Raw genomic sequence first — 19,754 nt, forward strand, 5'->3', positions numbered from 1 at the left:
GTGGTTTGGTTGAGAAATCTCTATGCGGAGTTGAAAAAAAAGTGTGTGAGACGCGCGCCCAAAGGGCCCCTGTGGGGGGGGGGGGGGGGGGGGGAGCTTCCAGTAAGCAAAGTATGCTAAACCTAGTGGTTCCCTTTACCCAGGCTGAGAACAACCCCTCCCTGGGCTGAGTCCCCTGGCATGTGGGGTGAGGTGCCACTATGGCAGGATCTCACTAGAGCTGCTTCTGTGGCAGATGTGCCTTTTGCCTGCCTTCACCTGGCAACTGCCTCAAGCGAGCGCTGTGATGCAGCATCTCAGCTGGGCAACAGCACTGGTCTGGTTCTGCATGCTCCCCGTGCTCCCAGTTCCTCCGTGCCACTTGGATCCAGTGCTCCCTGCCAGCTGCAATCCAGCTTGGCCTGCTTCTCTTAGGGCTGCAGAGGCAGAGGAGGGCAGCTCAGCTCCCAGCAAGCACTGCTTTGAGAACAAGAATCTCAGGCCAGGGGTGTTTTCACCCAGGATACAGGCATCCCCGTCCCACGCGTGCTGACAAGCTCTCTAACCTGCCACCACTCGGCATTTCCCGTCTGGACAGTGGCAGCTCCAGGCGGCATCATGTTGTCCATGACATACAGCGAGAGTCTGCGGAGTGTAAACAGCAGGTGCCACTCGGACTGGGCCCTGCACCCCGTCCGCCAGACGGATACGCTGGAGCTGCAGCGGCTGCGGGAGGTGCGGGCAGCAGCCCAGGCCAGGAACATGGAGAGCTTCCTCCGCATGCACGGCCTCTCCCTGGACAGCTGCACTGCCCAGCGCACAGGCATGAAGTATCGGTAAGGGATGTGGTGGGGGAGGGGCCAGGGAGTCCCCAGAACACCCAAGGAGGCCAGCAGGCAGGTGCTGCGAGAGCCAGATACACCCCGGAACACTGGCCACCATTTTATTGTGAATCGGGGTCATTATTTTCAGTTTGGGAATTTCTGACCATGTAGAAATGTGCACAAGAAGAAACTGAATGCCTACTGTAGTCCTCTGTCCAAACAGGAGCGTCGTGAGTGTGATGGTTTTGTTTGTCTTGTGAGGGGATCTTTGCCAAGTAGATAAATGTGGCTTCATTTGTCTCTCGCAACTTATTAGGACAAATGAGCTACTAGATGGTGGCTAAGCATGAACTAATGAAAATACTTCAACTCGGGGCTCGACGAATGACTTAAGTGGTTAAGAACAAGTACTGCGAACCCCAGATCCATTTCCAGTACCCATATCAAGTGGCTCACAACTGACTAACTCCAGCTCTAGGGGATCAACACTCTCTGGTCTCCATGGACATCTGCACTCATGTGCACATATCTACACACATGCAAATTAAAAACAAAATGATCTGGCCAGGTGTGGTGGCACACATCTTTAATCCCAGCCCTTGGGAGGCAGAGGCAGGTAGATCTCCATGAGATCAAGGCCAGCCTGGTCTACATAGTGCGTTCAGGCCAGCTGGGGCTACAGAGAGACCCTGTATCAAAAAGACCAAGAACAAAACAAAACAAAAAACTTTAACTTGCCATCTCTGGGGACAAAGAGGTGTTCTTCACGTCCTTAAATTGGACTTTCCCTATGGATTGTGGTTTTCAGCAGCCAACCCCAGCTTTGGCTGTTTCAAACTGTAACTATGAAGCCAGGCATGGTAGTGCAGGCCTTTAATCCCAGCACTAGGGAGGCAGAGGCAGGAGGATGCAGCAGGATCATAGCAAGTATGAGGCCCACCCCCTGGGCTATAGGGCTATGTGGCAAGCTGGGGATGGTGGCATTTACTGAAAGAACAGCCAGTGTTCTTAACCACTGAGCCATCTCTCCAGCCCCTGCATTTGTCTTTAATGCCAACACTCAGGGAGTGCGCTAAATAAATAAAATTATAACTGTGGTAACAAAGCCTGTGAAGTAAATATCTCGTCTGTCTAAATGACTGACATGTACGTATAAATTTTAGGCTCCGAACCATCTTTGGGTTCAGCACCAGGGACAGCTCCCCCAGCTGCGCTGCGTCAGAGCCAAATGGTGATTTTGTTTATGAATACTTGTAGATTATAAGCATCTGCACCTCCAGAGACAAGCCTTGTCAGAGCCAGTTCTTGTAGGGTTGCCAGGTATAGCAAATGAAAAATACAAGATAAATGGGAACTTCAGGTAAAAAACAAATACACACACACACACACACACACACACACACACACATATATATATATACATACATACATACATACACACACATATATTATCAATATATCCCATGCAGTATTTGGGACATACTTATAATAAAAGGTTATTGTTTATCCAAAGTTCAAATCTAACTGGGAGTCCTAAATTTTTGTTGAGGGGGTTGTCTGGCTGTTCTCTGTACAGTGAGTGGAGGTCAGAACTGCTCCTCAGTCATCGTCTCTTGTGGACAGTGTGCTTGGTCCTTCAGAATGTTGTTGGAACATATGGCTGTAGTTTAAAGAAACAAAATACAGCTGGGTGTGGTGGCTCATACCTTTAATCTCAACACTTGGGAAGTTAGAGACAGGCAGAGATCTCTGTTAGTTCAAGGCCAGTCTGGTCCACACAGCGAGTGCCAGACCAGCCAAGGCTACATTAGTGAGACCTTGTCTCAAAAGAAAAGAAAGAAAGCATCTCTAGGAGCCCCTTAGATGACAGGAGTTTGAAGGCTTTGTATTCTGAGTCCAGCTGTTGGGGAAGGACGAATGATGAGCTAGGCTGGTCACAACTGAACTCCCAGTCCTGATGGAAAGAGACTTTGTGCCTTATTTCACTTTGTGTTGACTGTTCATTGAGACCTAGCATGTATTTGGCAAATGTTTATTGAGAGGATGCCAGCACCAGACACTGGGCCAGATCCTGGAGAAGCTTCATGAGCAACACCCACAAGGTCTGTATCCTCTTGGCCACTACATCCTAGTGCAGAGAGGAAGGAAAAATGAAGAAGATCCACAAACAAGCTTCGGTGACATCAGCAGTCCCCAGGCAGGAAGCAGGACAGTGTCACACAGACTCAACAGCAGTGAGGCTGGTCTAAGGTGGCGGGAGAGCCGAGTCTCGAACCATCTGAGAGAAAGCCCACTGGAAGACATGAGGGAGATCCTTGCTTGCAGGAGAGGAGAGAAGACTGGGGTGGCTGAGCTGGGGAGGAAAAGGGAAGGACCAGACCTTGCTGTCCCAATCTGAGAGGAGCTTCCAGGGTGGGCAGGGCTTGTGATGATGGCTGTAATGGGTTGAATTATGTTCCCCCCCCAGAAGGTGACCTTCTAGGGTCCTTTGCAGATGCAATCAGATAAAATGAAGCCATACCAAATTAGGGTAGACCCCAAATCCGCTGTCTGGTGTCCAGCATGTGGTGCTAGGTACACAGTGCAGTGTTGCAACTGCAATCTGAAGAATGACAGGGGTCCCAAGAGACACCAAAAGCTGGGGGAAGAAAGCAAGAATTCGTCACTGGCACCTTTACTGGGAGCATGGCCCCGCCGGCTCCTGCCTGTCCAATGTCTGGCTCCAGCCTGTGAGCGTCAGTTTCTGTTGGTTCTGTTTGTTTGCTTCATTGAATTTTTGTGAATTTCATGCAATATATTTTGATCATCTTTAGATCTCCTTCCCTATCTGTACCCCCTTACTGCCCCCCAATTTTATATACTCTATTGTTTATTTCTTTATATTAAGCCTACAGAGTCAAATTTGTGTCCCCAAATGCTCTTGGGTGTGGGCCCATCCACTGGAGCCTGGTTAACCTACCGAAATCCTCACCCTTAAATGAAACTCACTCGCCCCCTCCCAGTAGCCATCAGTTGCCAAGAGTTACTCAGGTAGGGTTGGCGTTTCTTACCCACTTTCCCCTGTCTATTCTGGCTTGAGCTTGCATGGGACTTGTGTGTGCTGCCACCCCACCATTGCCGTGAGTTCACATGAATCACTGCCCAGCTGTCTGGAAAACTGTTTCCCTGTGGTCGTCCACCTCCTCTGGCTCTTACAATCTTCTACCTCCTCTTCCACAGTGATCCCTGAGCCTTGGGAGGCGGAGGTTTGATATAGGCGTCCGATTGAGGGATAAGCACTCTGCAGCCTCTATTCTCTGCACGTTGGCCAGTTGTGGGGGTCTGTGTTAATCATCTGTTAAATACCGAAGCCGCTCTGGTGAGAACTGAGAGATGCATTAATCCTGGGAGGCCTGGGAGAGCCCGCAGGTCTGGGCACAGGGATCCTAGCCGCCTGAGCAGGCCTGAAAGCTGGGATGGTGGGGCCAGCTTCTGTTATTTTTAAGCTAGTTCGTGGTGCTCTGCTGTAATGGCCCCAGGAAACTGGCAAGGATAGGGAAACATCTCTTTGCCTAAGACCCCAAAGATTGTATTGAGGCTGCATCTGGGCCTCAATCCTGGAATAACATGGGGCCAACATGCTACAGGGAAACCAGCTCCCCAAGAAGGAGGGAGAGCACAAATCAACACGGTGCTTCCACAGGCAGGGCGAGGGTCATCCCACCCACGGGGCCAGCCGTTCTCTACCTGGTGGACGTTTATGCTGCTGCCCCCAAATGATGTGATTCTTCTACCTGTCATTAAAGATCCTAAAGAAACGTTGGTCTGCTGTGAACTCTTCTCCATTAGTGGCTGGGACTCCATTAAGGTTCATCTTAATTATTATTATAAAAAGATAAATACTGCTTAGCAGAACCTGGAGACAGCTGTGTCGGGAAGCCTTAGCAGCCCTGGACCAAATGGCCCTTGGTCATGAACTTTGTATCAGGGCAGGACTCCTAAGTCTCACACTTCCTGCCTTCAGACCCCAGACTGTTAGCAGAAGCCAGGGAAATTGAGTAGATTGTCATGCTAACTAAACAGGCTATAGTTACCCATGTAGCTTCCTGGGAGTTGCTGGGAATCAATCCATGAGTGGTTTTTTTGTTTTTGATTTTGTGTGTGTATGTGTGTGTATGTGTGTTTGAGACAGGGTCTCCCTGTAGCCTCAGCTGGCCTGAAACTCACTATGTAGACCAGACTGGCCTTGAACTCACAGAGATCCACCTGTCTCTGCCTCCCAAGTGCTGGGAATAAAGGCGTGTGCCAGCACGCCTGGCCAGCCAGTACTCTTAACCCCTGAGCTGTTTCTCCAGCCCCAACTTCCTTATCTTAAAAGCAGAAAAGGAATCAAACTCATGGAGTTGTTCCTGATAAAGTAGTAAAGTAACCATAACTCCAGCCTGGCTCCTGGTGGTGGAGAAGCAGGAGTCCCTCCCCACCTCAAAAGAACCTTCTCTCCTTCCAGAACCCTTCCGTGGCCACCAGCCTTGGAATCTCCCACTAGGAGATGCAACTCAATACCATGGAAACAAGAAGCAGATGCCAAAGGAAGGAAGGTGGTGAGACCAGTTCTGAAAGAGCCACATCAGGAGCAGATACTGGGAGGGAGCCAGTGGCAGGCAGGGGATCCCTTGGTTCAAAGTGCTCAGGAACTATGTCCATGCTGGGACCACCTCCGCTGGCAGCAGTCACTACAGAAGAGGCTGAGTGGTCATCTCAAGGCCCAGCGCCCACAGAGCCATCCTTCAGAAGGTCCCTGGCCTTTCCAGCCCCAGCTTCCCTGTCCTGCCCTCTGTAGCAGGCCACAATAACAAGTAGCGTCAGGATGCCGATCCTGTTGGGTCACCGCTTCGTAACCAACTCACCAGTTTTAGTGTACTCCTAGACTTGTGCATTAATGATCACATTGGGCTGGCGAGGTGGCTCAGGGATAAAGGCATTTGCTGCACAAGCCTGGAGACGCAAGTTCAATCTCCAGAACCCATTAATGGTGGAAGGAGAACTGAATCCACAATCGTCCTCTGATTTCCACACACACAGACGCGCACACACCATTATACATACACAAGAAACAACCAGTTTTAGGGTATTTTCATAAACCCCTCAAAGAAGTTACTGAACCCTTTAATTATCACTCTATTCTCCTCTTCCCTTCCAGCCACTAATCCATGCTGCGTGTGCACAGACTTCCCAGTCCTTGTACCTCATGTCATTGAAATGTTAGGACATGGTCTTTTGTGTGGTCTTTCACTTTAGCAACATGGTTTTCTGAGTTCACCCATTATTGTAACATACGTCCGAATTTCATTCTTTCTATGACTGAGTAATATTCCGTTGTGTGGATGTACCACGTGCTATTTGGCCGTTTGCGAGTTGATGGCATTTGGGGTGTCTCCACTTTTCGGCTATTGAGAAATGATGCTGTGGACGTCTGTGTCTACGTTTTTGTGGGGAGCTGTGTTTTCAGGTCTCTGAGCACATGCCTAGGAGTGGGTTTCCTGGTTCTGGGTGAGGCAGATGCACTTGTAAATACTGAGACTCTTGTGCCCTCACCTAGCTCTGTGCTGTGTATGGCACACCATCTGGCTAAGAGTGACCCTTGAGGAACAGTGAAGCCCTAGCCCTTGTGAGAGCCGCACTTTGCCAGCACAAAGATGCATGGACAGAAAAAAGGAGCAGAGACTTCTGTTAGACCAGAGTATAGCTCAAAGGTCCTGATTAGACACAACCTCGGGCTGGAGAGATGGCGCCGTAGTCATGAGTGCATACTGCTCTTGCCGAGGACCCGAGTTCGATTCTCAGCACCCACATCCAGGTGCTCAAAACCACTTATAACTTCAGCTCCAAAGGATCCGACACCCTCTTCTGGCCCCTGCAGGCACCTGCACTCACATGCACCTACCCACCCACAGACACACATGCACACACATAATTAAAACTAAAAATTGGGACTGAAGAGCTGGCTCAGCGGTTCAGAAAACTGGCTGCCGGGCCAGTTCCCAGCACCCACATGATGGCTAACAACATCCATAACTCCAGTTCCAGGGGATCTAATACCTTCTTCTGACCTCCATGGGTACACTTACATGCCTGCAGGCAAAACACGGAGACACATAAAGATAAATTAAAAAATAAAATTTTAAGGAAATTTAAAAAAATAAACAGCCTCCAGGGCACACCCCAGAACCACTGACTCAGCATGTCTGGGTGGGACCCAGGACTCCGCATCCGCAACAGGCTCCCCCAGTGTCCTGATCAGATGGTGAACAATCCTCCCTGGTAATGGGAGCTATGCAGGTGTCTCAGCACCAGACACACAGCAGTGCTCAAAGCTCTGTGAAGGATCAGGCGTGGTGGCGCACACCTTTAATCCCAGCACTTAGGAGGCAGAGGCAGGTGGATCTCTATGAGTTCAAGGCCAGCCTGGTCTACAAAGCAAGTTCTAGGCCAGCTGGGGCTACAGGGAGACCCTGTCTCAAAAAAAAACTAAAAATTAATTAAAATGAAATAGAAAAGGCTCTGTGAAGGAATAAATGCACAAGAGGGTTAAAGATTCTGTGAGTTATTAGCCAGAGCAAGTTCCATTTGGGCTCAGGCTTTCCATAGTTGGGGGAGGCGGTCATACTAAGATCTGCCACAGGGGAGAAGGGTGTGTTCTTGCTTTCTGGGGCCTGTTTGTCTTTGAGTCCCAAAGTCCAGCCTGGAGAAGGAACTTAGTTGCCCTTCTCCCAACCCTCCCCTATCACCCAAGTATCTTGGAAAGGGCCCTAGTCTATCCAGATCACCGGGCCTAAAGCCAGCATACCCTGCAGCTTAAGTGGGCTGCTGGCGGAAGGAAGCAGAGCTAGACCTGTGCTGGTCTCCAAAGGTGGCGCCAGTCTGACCTTCCAGGGCATCCTTGGGAGGAACCTGCCCCATCCTCTGTGCCCAGGTCCAGGTCTACCCTTGGGTTGGCTCCTCCTTTGCATCAAGCCTGAGCTCACAGTGAGTGCTTTACTGAGCTGAGGAGAATACATACAGTAGGAAAGGGAAAGGGCCTCTTGGGCCTGTGGCGGACTCCTACCATGGGAAAGGCAGAGCTTCCCGTGGCAGGATCCTTAAGGTGCATGCCATTTGTTAGAGTATTTGTTAGTTATGCTCAGTTAACCAGACTTGGCGCCTTGATTGCATGGCCTGACTTAGAACACGTCTTCTGGTCTTTACCCCTAAGGGTAGTGAAGGCTAAGAGGCCGCCCGGTTCATAGGTGGGGAGACCCGACCAGTGTGGTGTTTCATTCTTAACCTCGGTGTCAGGAGGCAGGGCGGGGACTGGGAAGATGGCTCAGCCGTCAAAGTTCCTACTGCACAAGCAGGGGGACCCAAGTTCTGATCCCCAGAGCCCAGATGAAAAGCCAGGCATGTGTACCTGTAAGCCCAGCTCAGGGGCATGGGGCAGAAACAGGGGGATCCCTGGGGTTTAGTATCCAGTCATCACTGAGAAACCGGTCTGGTGCCAAGGAGGACAGGGTGGGAGGATGCCACTCAGCAGTTCATTCACGATTTCAAAAGGACTTACGATGTCTGTGTGGGATAAGTGAGCCAAGTGCTGGCACTTCTCTGTCCCTTGTCTCTTCAACCTGGGTTCTTTCCTCGGCTGTTGAGCCATCCTCATCCCTAGTCCTGGAGACGACCCTCAGCAGGTGGAGCTGGGTGCTGGCTCCAGGGAAGCCCCTCCTGAACCGCCCAGGCCTGGGGCTACAGGTCAGCCTGGAGCAGCCAGCGCCAGGGACCAGGGACCAGCAGGGCAGGCGGCTGTGCATCCTGCATCATTAATAATGAATCTCCGGCACCGCCTGCGCCTCTCTCTGGCCGTTCACTGCGTCGGCAGGAGCCTCTGACACCCCGTGTGCAGAGCCAGGAGCCAGGCGGGAGACACAGGGAAGCCAGGAGAGACAGCTGTTCCCTGAGACCCCCTGAGCTGCTGCCCTAGGAGGGAGGCCACAGCAACCCTGCTCAGCCCCAGGCCACAGCCCTAGCGGGACACAGCGAGCAGTGGTCTTGAAGAGGTACTCCCTCTCCCATTAGAGGAAGGCAGTTGGGCCCATCAGTCCTGAGTCCTGTGCAGCACAGCACAGCCGAGCACTCTTGGAGGCTGTTAAGGACTTGGAACAGCCAGGACCAGAGCAGGGTAGGACAGGGAAGGCCCAGTGGGGACAGGGGAGATGTGAGGAGAGTGGACACGGCCCCTCCGCGCTGGACCTCCGACTCCCCCCTCAATCTTCAGCTCTTCTTGGATAAGGTCTCGTCTAGTGTCGTCTGGAAATCTGATGCCCTCCGCTCAGTGGCTGCCGCACAAGCCTTTCCTGTGCTGCCTTCAGACATCTCTCTGAGAGAATGCCCCGTGGCCCACTTCTTCACCTTCTGGGATAAAGTCTTACCCCAGGCGGAGGAGGGCTGCTAAAGGACAAATGACTTGTGAGTCCTACGGGAGCTGAGCCCAGCCTCGACATGCAGGTGTCCTTCATGTGCTCTGAGCACAGTCTCAAGACCCGGGGCTCCGAGGAACGGATGGGCTGGTCGTCAGCCAACAGCCCTAGCCCAGGCACCCGTAGCCGCTTCCGCGCCGTGGCCATGGTAGCCCGGAACCTGGGACAGTTGCCGGTGCAGAGTGTCCCCAGCAGCAGCGACACCGGTGTGAAGCAGCCAGGGGTGAAGTATAGGTATGCACAGGGGCTGGGACTAGGGGGGTGGGGACTCCTGCCTGTAGATCAGCCCACAGCTGGACAGCTTCCACTGAGGGTCTTTTAGCTCTTGGTAGACTTGGTAAGAAGTAGGTTGACACTAGTCCCAAGCCTCTTCTCCCTGGCAGAAAGGTAGTGTGATACACAATTGTCCACTTCCCTCTCTGTCTTCCCTTTCCGGGACTACCGCCTCCACATCGCTGCACTGCATGCCCTTCCTGGGGGACCTCAGAGCGTTGGCCACAGGCCCCTGTGTCCCCTTACCCTCCCCTGGGCACACAGACCCCAGATTTCCTGCAAGAAACAGGAAGTTAAGGTCTTTGCAGCAGACCACTGTCACAAGTATTAGTCTGATGGGTGGGCAGGGAAACTGCAGTGGAACAAAGCTTTCCAGGGCCACGCCAGGCTTTCTCCAGCAGGGACTCTGGCTTGAACTGGCTCCAGATGGCCAGGCAGATCCTCCAGTCTTTCCACCATGGCTAACCTAGGCTGTCTTGTTTCCCTCCATGTCATCTTGGGAACTGCCTCTCCCCCAGCCCCATTCTGAATTCTGTGACTCATTGAATGTCTCCCCCCTTTTCCCCCTCTACTGTCCCCCTGGATCCTGGCTCAGGGCTCCTACAATGGGAAGGGAAGGGTCAGCTTTACAGGAAGGAACCTCAGGGCTGGTCCTTCTTGCCCCCATGTAAGACTCACCTGAGGGCCTAAGCACCTAGACACCTGGAGAAGGTGCTGTGGGGAAAAGGGGTCTCCAGAGAAAGTCTGTCTACTCAGCACCTGCACAGGTCAAGGGAGAGCTCTGGCTTTCGAGCTCCCAGGCAAGGTTTCTCAAAGTAGGAGGCAGAGAGCTACACCTCATTGGCCAGAAGCTGTCCCAACACAGGTGGTTCTAGCTGCATTGCAGGAGGGTCTCTGCGTTTGTGACTGGTGTTGGTGCTGGAAGGTGTTAGAAAGTCCTTCCCAACAGCAGAAGGGCAGCTTAGGCCTCCCCAGAAGCAACACTCAAAAGTAGACCAGATGTAAAGGAGCTGTGTCACTGAGGTCCAGTGCCCCTGTGGGATGAACATTGGTGTGAGGCCAGAGTGCTGAATTTGCACTCACATCCCGGCCTCCCTAGACCCTCAACGTTAAGTGTTCTTCAGCGAGCCTCTCAAGTGAAGAACTTTTGTTCCCATCTTCTAAGCTTAGTGGGGACAATCAGGATGAAAGTCTCCATTCTAGAAGCTCTGTGACTTATACCTTTGATTAAGTGGACATCAAAAGCTAAGACTATAATATAGTATAATATACTATAATAGTTTAGATACCTGTTACCTCCAGTGACTTTGAAGTCAGTCTGAGGTTCATCAAAGGAGTTGGTACATGTGAGGCTATTTCCACATGTGTACAGACCTATATGAAGGCAAAGTGTGACTGTAATTCCATCCCAGACTTACTAAAGAGGGGCTTTCCAGGACTCTGGATGCTCCAGATGATTGTGTGTGCATATATGTGCGTGTGTCTGTGTACATGTGTATCTGTATGTGAGTTCATGTATGTGTACATGCATATTCGTGTATGTGTACCTATATGTGTATCTGTGTGCATATGTATCTCTGTGTGTCTATCTGTGCACGTGTATCCATGGATGTGCATGTACATGTGCATCTATATGTGTTCATGCATGTTTATGTGTATGTGGACATGCATATCCATATGTATCTATGTGTATGTGTGTCTATATGTGTGCCCATATATGTTTATGTACATGTGTGTCCACGAGTGTCTGATTGCATATGTGTCTATGTGTGTCTATCTGTATGCATGTATCCTTGAGTGCCCATGTACATATGTACTGTGTGTGTTCATGTATGTTTAAGTGTGTGTGTACATGCAGATCCATTTGTGTATGTGTGTCTATATGTGTGCCCTTGTATGTGTATATGCACATATGTCCATGAATGTCTATGTGCATGTATCCTTGAGTGTCCATGTACATGCTTACCATGTGTCTTCATGTGTATGTATATGTGCCTATATTTATACTCATGTGTTTATGTGCATGTGTGTCTATGTGCGTCTATATATGTCTGTGTGCATGTACCCATGAGTGTCTGTGTGCATGTGTGTCTTTATCTCTCTGTGTGCATGTTTGTCGATGTGTGTGTCTGTGTGCATGTATCCATGAGTGTCTATGTATATCTGTGTCTGTATGCATGTGTCTGTGTGCATGTAGCCATGTGTGTTCTTCTGTGTGTATCTGTATACATGCACACACTGGAAGCAGGGAGGGTAAGACCCAGCAGTGAAGGGCTTTCAGTCTGGGGACTTGAGTTCGAATTCCATCACCAGCCCTTCCTACCTGTGGGGTCCAACGGAAGAGCTGAGCCTTCCCTGTGTCAGGACCTGGAGACCTGTTCTTGTTATCACTGGAGAGAAGTGGGTCATACCCCTCTCAGATGATGTGTCATTTCCTACCAGTTGAATGGGAAGTGGGGATCCAGACCAAAGCCTTCATGGGCATCAGTACCACAAGTGGCCATCCAGTGACTGTGGTCCACAGCCAGCATGAAGGTGGGGCTGTAGGGACCAAGGATGGTCCTGATCCCAGTACCCACCAGCTAGCCCTTCCCCACAGCTACCCTTGTCCAGTAAAGTATCATAGGCTAGAGGAGTGAAGAAAGTCAGAGATGCCCAGCACCAGGGGCCCAGCTCTTGTCAGAGGGTCTAAAAGTTCTTCAGTCAGGGGGGAGGGGAGCAGGCAGCATGCTTTCCTCAGGGTCTGACCTGTTCTCCTCACCCCCAAATGGCACCAACAACATTGTCCTGTACCCAACACTCCCCTGGGCCCTGTTCTCATCAGAAGATAAAAACAAGGTGCGACGCCAGGCATGGTGGCGCACACCTGTGATCCCAGCACTCAGGAGGCAGAGGCAGACAGATCTCTTTGAGTTCAAGGTCAGCCTAGTCTACATAGCGAGTTCCAGGCCAGCTGGGGCTACAGGAGCTCCCCGTCTCAAAAAGACAAAAAGATAAACAAGGAGGCACAGGCCCATCCTTGGGGATCCCAGAGTCTGGGAGCAGAGCAGACCTGCAAACAGCCGATACCCCCCAGCACACCACACATGGCTGCTGGGTGAAACGACTGCCAAGCACCTGTCCCCTCTCTCCTCAATCCATTTTTTTGTCCTTCTCTCAGATGGCTTAAAAGAAAAACCTTGAACTCAGTTTCCTCTGATCCTTCTGGAAGCTGAATGAGGTATGGCATTTAGGGGCGTGAGGCGCCTGGTCAAGCAGCAGTTCTTGCCTCTGTCCAAGATGATGTGGGAAAGTACTCATTAACCTTCTCTCCAGACCCCAAGAGAGATGCCAGGCCAGTGACCAAAAGACCAGCAGTGCTTGGCCTTAGAGACTTTAATTGTTTTATAATCACACAAAAGGAAAGGATATCTGTAAGTTATTTTCATGTTCTGAAGTTTGGGACAACAACATGGTGACAGCTCCCATCTAAGCAGGGCTCTAAGTGTAGGGATCCCCACCCCCACTCGCTTTCAGCCCCGAGGTGCCCTGTCCCTTCTCAGTCCCTCTCCAGAGGCCTGGCAGCAGATGGCAGAACAAATAACCAGCATCTTAACAGGGAAAACGGGCTGATCCGGGTAATCACAGCATCATGCAGCACCCCAGTTTTGTTAAAGCATTCCTCTGGGCAACGGGTCCAGAGGCCACCACAGAGCCACAAGCCCTGGTCCCCACCCAGGCTCAACAGAAGCTTGCTGCCTTTATGCAAAGTGTGTTGTTTCCATCATGAGACTTAAAAACAGGATCAGCGTCCCAATGGCCCACCCCAGACTGGCAGGGGACAGGTGCCCGCTCTTCGGCTGCAGGTACTGGTGGGCTCAGCCTTGGTTCCGCATCTTCAGCCATATGCCGCTAAAGCTGCTCCATCTCCAGGACATGCAGTGTGTTCCAACACATAAGGACCTAAGTGTGACTGTCAGCCTCATCATTACGCTAATAAAAGGGAGGTTTTCGGGACAGCATAACTAAACTCTATCTCTACTTTGACTGGACAGGAATTGCTGCCTGTGTCCCTTCTGCAGTGGTTTTGTAGGGGTAGGGGGTCTAGACTGCCTTCTGAGTACCTGGATTTACCCAGACCAGGTGCCCAGGGAGTGCAGAGCTCTACAAACCCCCAAGTGTTACAAACAGAGCCTTAAGGGTATTTGTGACTGTATTTCTAGGGAAGGAGTCATAGACTAACCTCTTTTCAAAGGGGTCTGTGACCAGCCCCCGCAGTGGCCAAACCTTCAGTCTTCTTGATCGCCGCACCCTTCTGAGCAACTTTGTTGTGTCCTGTGCAGCTACTTTCTGTCCAGCAGTCCAGCATGAGTTCAGGAACTGCTCCAGACTTGGCCCCTGTAGAATCCATACCTGATGTAGGTAGCCCTGCCCTTCAGACTAACTCCAGATGCCAGTGTCTATGGGTTGACTGATATGTACAATGCCAGGGCACTATTTGAAGAATTCATTGATTTCTAAAGGGTAGAAGTCCAGAAACTTCATTTCCGTTTTTATACAGAAGTATGAATGAATGTCAGTTGGTTGATTGTTGTTTGATTTTCTGAGACAGGGTCTTGCTGTGCAGCCCAGGCTGGCCTCAGACTCTCAGCGTGCCTCCTGTTTCGGACTTCCAAGTGCTGGGACCACGGGGATACACAACCATGCCCAGCTTATTAAAAGCCTATTTGATGCGTCCACTGTTGGCTTTTGTGCTGGTTGGTTTTGTCAGCCTGACACAAACTAGTGTCACCTGGGAAGAGAGAATCTCAACTGAGAAATTACTGCCATCAGACTGGCCTGTGGATGTGTCTGTGAGGTGTTTTCTTAATTGTTAATTGATGTGGGCTAGCCCAACCCACTGTGGGCAGTGCCATCCCTAGGCAGGTGGGTCTGAGCTGTATAAAAGGTAGCTGAGCAAGCCAGGGGAGCAAGCCAGTGGGGGAGCAAGCCAGTGAGCAGCGTTCCTCCACGGTCTCTGCTTCAGTTCCTGCCTCCAGGCGCTTGCCTTGAGTTCCTGTATTGGCTCCCAACAAAGATGGGCTGTGACTTATAAGCCAAGTAAACTCTTTCAAAGAGCATGGTGACGCACACCTTTAATCCTAGCACTGGGAGGCAAAGGCAGGTGGATCTCTGAGTTTAAGACTAATGTGGTCTACATAGTGAATTCCAGGCCAGCCACGGCCATGTAATGAGACCTTGGTTTTGTTTTGTTTTGTTTTAAAAAAATAAAAAACTTTTGCCGGGTATGGTGGTGCTTGCCTTTAATCCCAGCACTCAGGAGGCAGAGGCAGGCGGATCTCTGTAAGTTCAAGGCCAGCCTGATCGCCATAATGAGTTCCAGGACAGCTGGGGCTACAGGGAGACCCTGTCTCAAAAAGACAAAAAAAAAAAACAAAAAAACTTTTTATTTATTTTGTGTATGAGCATTATGCCTGTGTGTATATAAGTGCACCCTTGTGGTGCAATGCCCAAGGAGGTCAAAGAGGATGTCAGATCCCCTGGTACTGGAGTTACATGGTGGCTAGCCACCATGTGGGTGCTAGAATTCAAACCTGGGTCTTCTGTGAGAACAGCCAGTGCTCTTAGCCTCTGAACCATCTCTCCAGCCGGAGACCTTGTCTTAAAAAAAAAAAACACAACTCTCCTCCCCAAGTTAGTTTTGGTCAGTGTTTTATCACAGCAACAGAAACCAAACTAGGACAGTTTTGTACAAAGAAAAAGCCTCTCATATATCATACACTGTCTTGGGCACCTGCTCCTTTGGGAAACGAGATCCATGAGTCAATGTCTTGTGCATGCCCCAGGCCTGTGCCTCATCTCATCCATCCTCAGACAAGCCAGCGTCCTCGCTGGATGTGCCCAACTGTGCCTGGAGCAGCTGGCCCTTGACCTGACACTGGCATCGGAAGCCCACAAGGGAGGTGGAGGTGGAGTGCAGCCCCATGGGCCAGGGCCTGGGCAGAGCTAAGCCACTCCTGCCACCAGTCAGCTTTACCATCTGAACATGTCATGCCTCTGTTTCCCACAGATAGTGTAGGAGTGGACATGGAGCGCCACACTGGGTAGCCTGAGCTCAGAGGTAGCTGCCAAGGGGAACCCCCTCCCTACTCCCCACTTCCAGGTATGATCTCAGAGTGTTTTGGGTACTGGGGTCTCCACAAACAAGGGACCTGCCATGCAGCTGACAGGAGGACCCAGTGACAGAATGCTTGAGGACCATTGGCCTACTGCTGCCCCATGGACTCCTAGCTGGCCTGTGGCCAAGAGAGACAGGTGGGCCAGCCTCTGGCAGAAGGCTGTCACCCTCATGGCCTCCTAGGATATTAATGATCCACAATTTGACTGGGTAGAAGTAAACCTAAACCTGTCTGGGTGCCCTGGGGTGTGCCTTACCAGGTAGGTGCCTCCATGGGCCCATAAGGGAACTGGGCAAAGGCTCTGCAGCACTGCACAAACCTCCAGCTTTGAAGGTACAGAGGGCGAAAGCCCCGCCATGTGACCCAGGTGAAGCAGGACTGACCTCTTACCCCATCCTCAAGAGAGGACTCACAAAGTCACAAGTGTAGCCTATGAAGAAGAGAGAGAACTCAGCATGGGGACCCTATGGCCACACCACCCTCCCGAGTTGGTCACAGCAGCCTGTACATCAACCCAGCATTCAAGATGGCTCAACAGCCGTCTGCTGGCCTCCAGCACAGCACCCAGTGTGAGCCCAGGGAGCAGCTGCCTGTCACTCCCAAGGCAGTGAGCAGAGATGTCTCCTCCCCTTTTCAGAACCTTAGAACACATTTTCGACTAGGTGGAAGTGGGCAGCGGGCCGGCATTGATAGCCACGCCCGATTGATGGCATTCTGCCTGGGCCGAGGACTCATTCAGTGTTTCTTTTTCAGGAACCTGGGCAAATCTGGCCTACGGGTCTCCTGCCTGGGGCTCGGTGAGTATGGGGACCCCTTATCACCAAGGAAGCATGGAAGCCAGCCCCACCCTTACTGGGAAGCTACACCCAGAGCCCAGCATTCTGGGAGGCTAAGTTGCCATGGCAACCAATAGGCAGGCAGGAGAAGGACCTGGTAGAGGAGGCCAGGGGAACAGGGGATGGGGATGAGGGGGGGTGCCTTGCATACACACCAGAAGTCAGAGAAGCTCTTGTCTCTGACTGGACCAGAAGCTGTCTCTCCATTTTGTGGGCCTGGCTACAGAGAGATGATCCCCCAGGAAAGACCATCGGGTTTTGCCCTTGTTCCTCTCACCAGATAAGAGCTCTGTCCTCAGAATCCATTGTCCTCCACCTTGAGGGTACATACACTATGCCCCTCCTGCCCTGACACCCCACACACAGCCCTTTCCCAGCAAGAGCCTGTCATCAGGGAGGTATCTTCATTCTACTCCCTGGGGTGACTGTGTTTCTGGAACAGCACCACATCAGCACTGGCCCCATAGGTCACACGTGTTACCCACCCTGGCTTCAAACTTGTGGCATCTCTCCTACCTCATCCTCCCAAGTGCTGGGATCACAGGGGAGCCTCCACTCCCAGCTCTGGGTGCACATTTCAAAGACCCCAGCCCTCCCAGCCTTTCAGCCAGCTTTCTGCCTCTGTTTGGAGGATCACCCTGAAGGCCAGGTGTCCACACACAGAGGACCTGCTTGGCACAGAGTAGCAGGTGGCCTGTGGCTGCTGCCCCCCACCCCCCATCACAGATCCTGCACTCTGAGGTCTGAACATCCATAGGATAGTTCTAGCCCACTACTGGATTGTCTAACTTGAGCCTATGTGTCTTCTTCCAGGAACATGGGTGACCTTCGGAGGCCAGATCACCGACGAGGTAAGGACTCCCTCAGCCCCCACCATGCCCAAGGAACATGGTTAAATCCCCCACATAAACCAGGATTGTGTGCTTGTGGGAACTACAGTAGCAACTTCCTTTCTGTGTGTCAAGGGTGCCCTACCCTAAAGGAGAGGCAAGCCAAAGATGATGGCAAAGAAAGATGCTAGATCTGGTCACACTACATAGTGGCTGGTCCCCTGGGTCCCTCAGCAAGTCCCTCAGCTCCCAGGAACCCAGGGACCTTGAGTACATGACATATCTGTCACAGTTAACCCAAAGAATTCAAGAGCAGGATGTGGAGATATGCACCTTTAATCACAGCACTCCAGAGGCAGAGGCAGGCAGATCTCTGTGAGATTGAAGCCAGCCTAGTCTACATAGTAACTTCCAGGCCAGCTGGGGCTACAGGGAGACCCTGTCTCAAAAACAAAATATTCAAGAGGTCCATGTTTTCCAAGTGACAAAGCCAGATACGGATCCCAGCTGTCCTCTGAGTGTGCTGTGAATGGTGAACCTTCTGTGCATGTCTGATGTAATCCTTCGAAGTTTACTTCTGCAATTTTGCTGTAAACTGAAGAGCCTGAGTATGTAGACATTTCACCACGTCCCTGGCTGCAGAGCCCCCATAACAGTTAACTGCTCTCTGTCGGGACTCGCCTAAGCCAATGGAACACAAGGTGATACTAGGGAAGAGCTGATTCAAATGCTGCAGGTGTCTCAGGGTCCTCGGGAGAGGGGCAGACCCCTGGACAAGGGGGGTTGCTGCAAGTAGGGCAGTGACATTTGTCCAGAGAGCCCCGGGCATCCAAACCAGACTCAGGCGTTGCATTTGCCCTATTAACTGCAAGAAGGATTGCATTTAAAAATTAATGTGAGTCCATTTGAAACCTTGTTAGCTGTGACGGCTCAGTTTTAAAAGAAAAGGGAAAACTTGGCTTCCATCAAAATTTAAATGCAATGTGTGGTTTTGTTCATCTTTATTTTTATGACAGTAACATTTGCCAAGTGCTCTGAGGTTGCTGGGTACGGGCTATCTCAGGGTACACTCAGGAGTTTCTAAGGTGAAGCTCTGCTCCCTGGAGCCAACAGTAGAAATTGGATTCATGGGACCGTGTGGTTTGTCCCAAATAAGTCAGGCCTGACTCAGCCTTGTCAGCATGACCGCTAACACAGCAGACGGAAGAATTCTGTCGAGGGAGTGAATCATTCCCAGACACACTACCTCCAGGGTGTGACGTCCTTGTGGACAGGTGATTCTCCACAGTGGCCCTGAAGAGTATTGATGAATGGTCTCAGATGGCAGTCCTGGCTGGCTCTGGCCCCACCACGTCTCCATCAGGGACAAGGTGACAGGGATAAAGATGTTGGAGGTCATCTCTCGATGACACCAAGCTGGGAGGGACGGAGGAATAAAAGTTGACAGAGTTGGGCAAAACCAACTGAGTGAAGGAACCAGAAGAACTTCTGTATTAAATCCCACAGTTCATATAAAAAAAAATCAATATGTCAACTGCTAGGGACCCCCGACTGCATCTGTATGAAGAGGGCAGAGTATTTATTCTTGGCCTTTTTGGTAAGAGCAAGCCAGGAGCAGAGACTATTGCAAAGTGCATTTTTTAAGGATTTTGGTTAAATATAGGGAACATAAAATTTACTGTGTTAGGTCTGGGGCTCAGTCAGTAAAGTGTTGCCAGAACTCAAGATTTTTTTAAAAAGCTGGAGTTTGCTGGGCCATTTGTAATCCCAGCACTAGGGAGAGGGAGACAGAAAGATCTGAGGCTCACTGGCCAGCCTAGCAGAATCTGCAAGTTCCAGGAAAAGTGAGAGACTCTGTCTCAAAACAAAATAAGGGGCTGGAGAGATGGTTAAGAGCACTGGCTGCTCTTGCAAAGGACAGGGGTTCGGTTCCCAGCACCCACATAGTGGCTAACAACCATCTGTAACTCCAGTTCCAGGGAATCTGGCGCCCTTTTCTGACCTTCTCAGACATTGCACAATGTGGGTGCACTTACATACATGCAGGCAATACACTCACACACATAAAATAAATAAAAATAATAAAATATTTTTAAAAAGCAAAACAAAAAACTGGACAGCACCTTAAGGGATGACACTTGAGGTTGATCGCTGGCCTCACACATGGGTGCACACACCCTCCCCCTACACACATGGGTGCATGCACACCCACCCCCCACACTCACACATGGGTGCACACACCCTCCCCCTACACACATGGGTGCATGCACACCCACCCCCCACACTCACACATGGGTGCACACACCCTCCCCCTACACACATGGGTGCATGCACACCCACCCCCCACACTCACACATGGGTGCACACA

The 19,754-nt window shown here is 51.1% G+C and overlaps 1 protein-coding gene across 5 annotated transcripts in view; it reads left to right on the forward strand.

The window, feature by feature from the left end:
* The window catches only part of Kcnab2 (potassium voltage-gated channel subfamily A regulatory beta subunit 2), a 92,114-nt gene that overhangs the window by 51,252 nt on the left and 21,108 nt on the right, over positions 1 to 19,754 (forward strand). For 4 of the 5 annotated variants that reach the window (XM_008822396.2, XM_029558283.1, XM_029558282.1 and 1 more), the window contains 2 exons: positions 16,474 to 16,517; positions 17,370 to 17,407. In XM_008822396.2, coding sequence (XP_008820618.1) covers positions 16,474 to 16,517; positions 17,370 to 17,407 — 82 coding nt within the window. Of the gene's footprint in view, positions 1 to 596; positions 816 to 16,473; positions 16,518 to 17,369; positions 17,408 to 19,754 lie in introns of those variants that run through there. The other variant, XM_008822394.1, reaches the window with a different exon arrangement.

The sequence above is a fragment of the Nannospalax galili genome, unplaced genomic scaffold (assembly GCF_000622305.1).
Source record: "Nannospalax galili isolate Female #2095 unplaced genomic scaffold, S.galili_v1.0 scaffold1488, whole genome shotgun sequence".
In the NCBI taxonomy this organism is placed as follows: Eukaryota; Metazoa; Chordata; class Mammalia; order Rodentia; family Spalacidae; genus Nannospalax; species Nannospalax galili.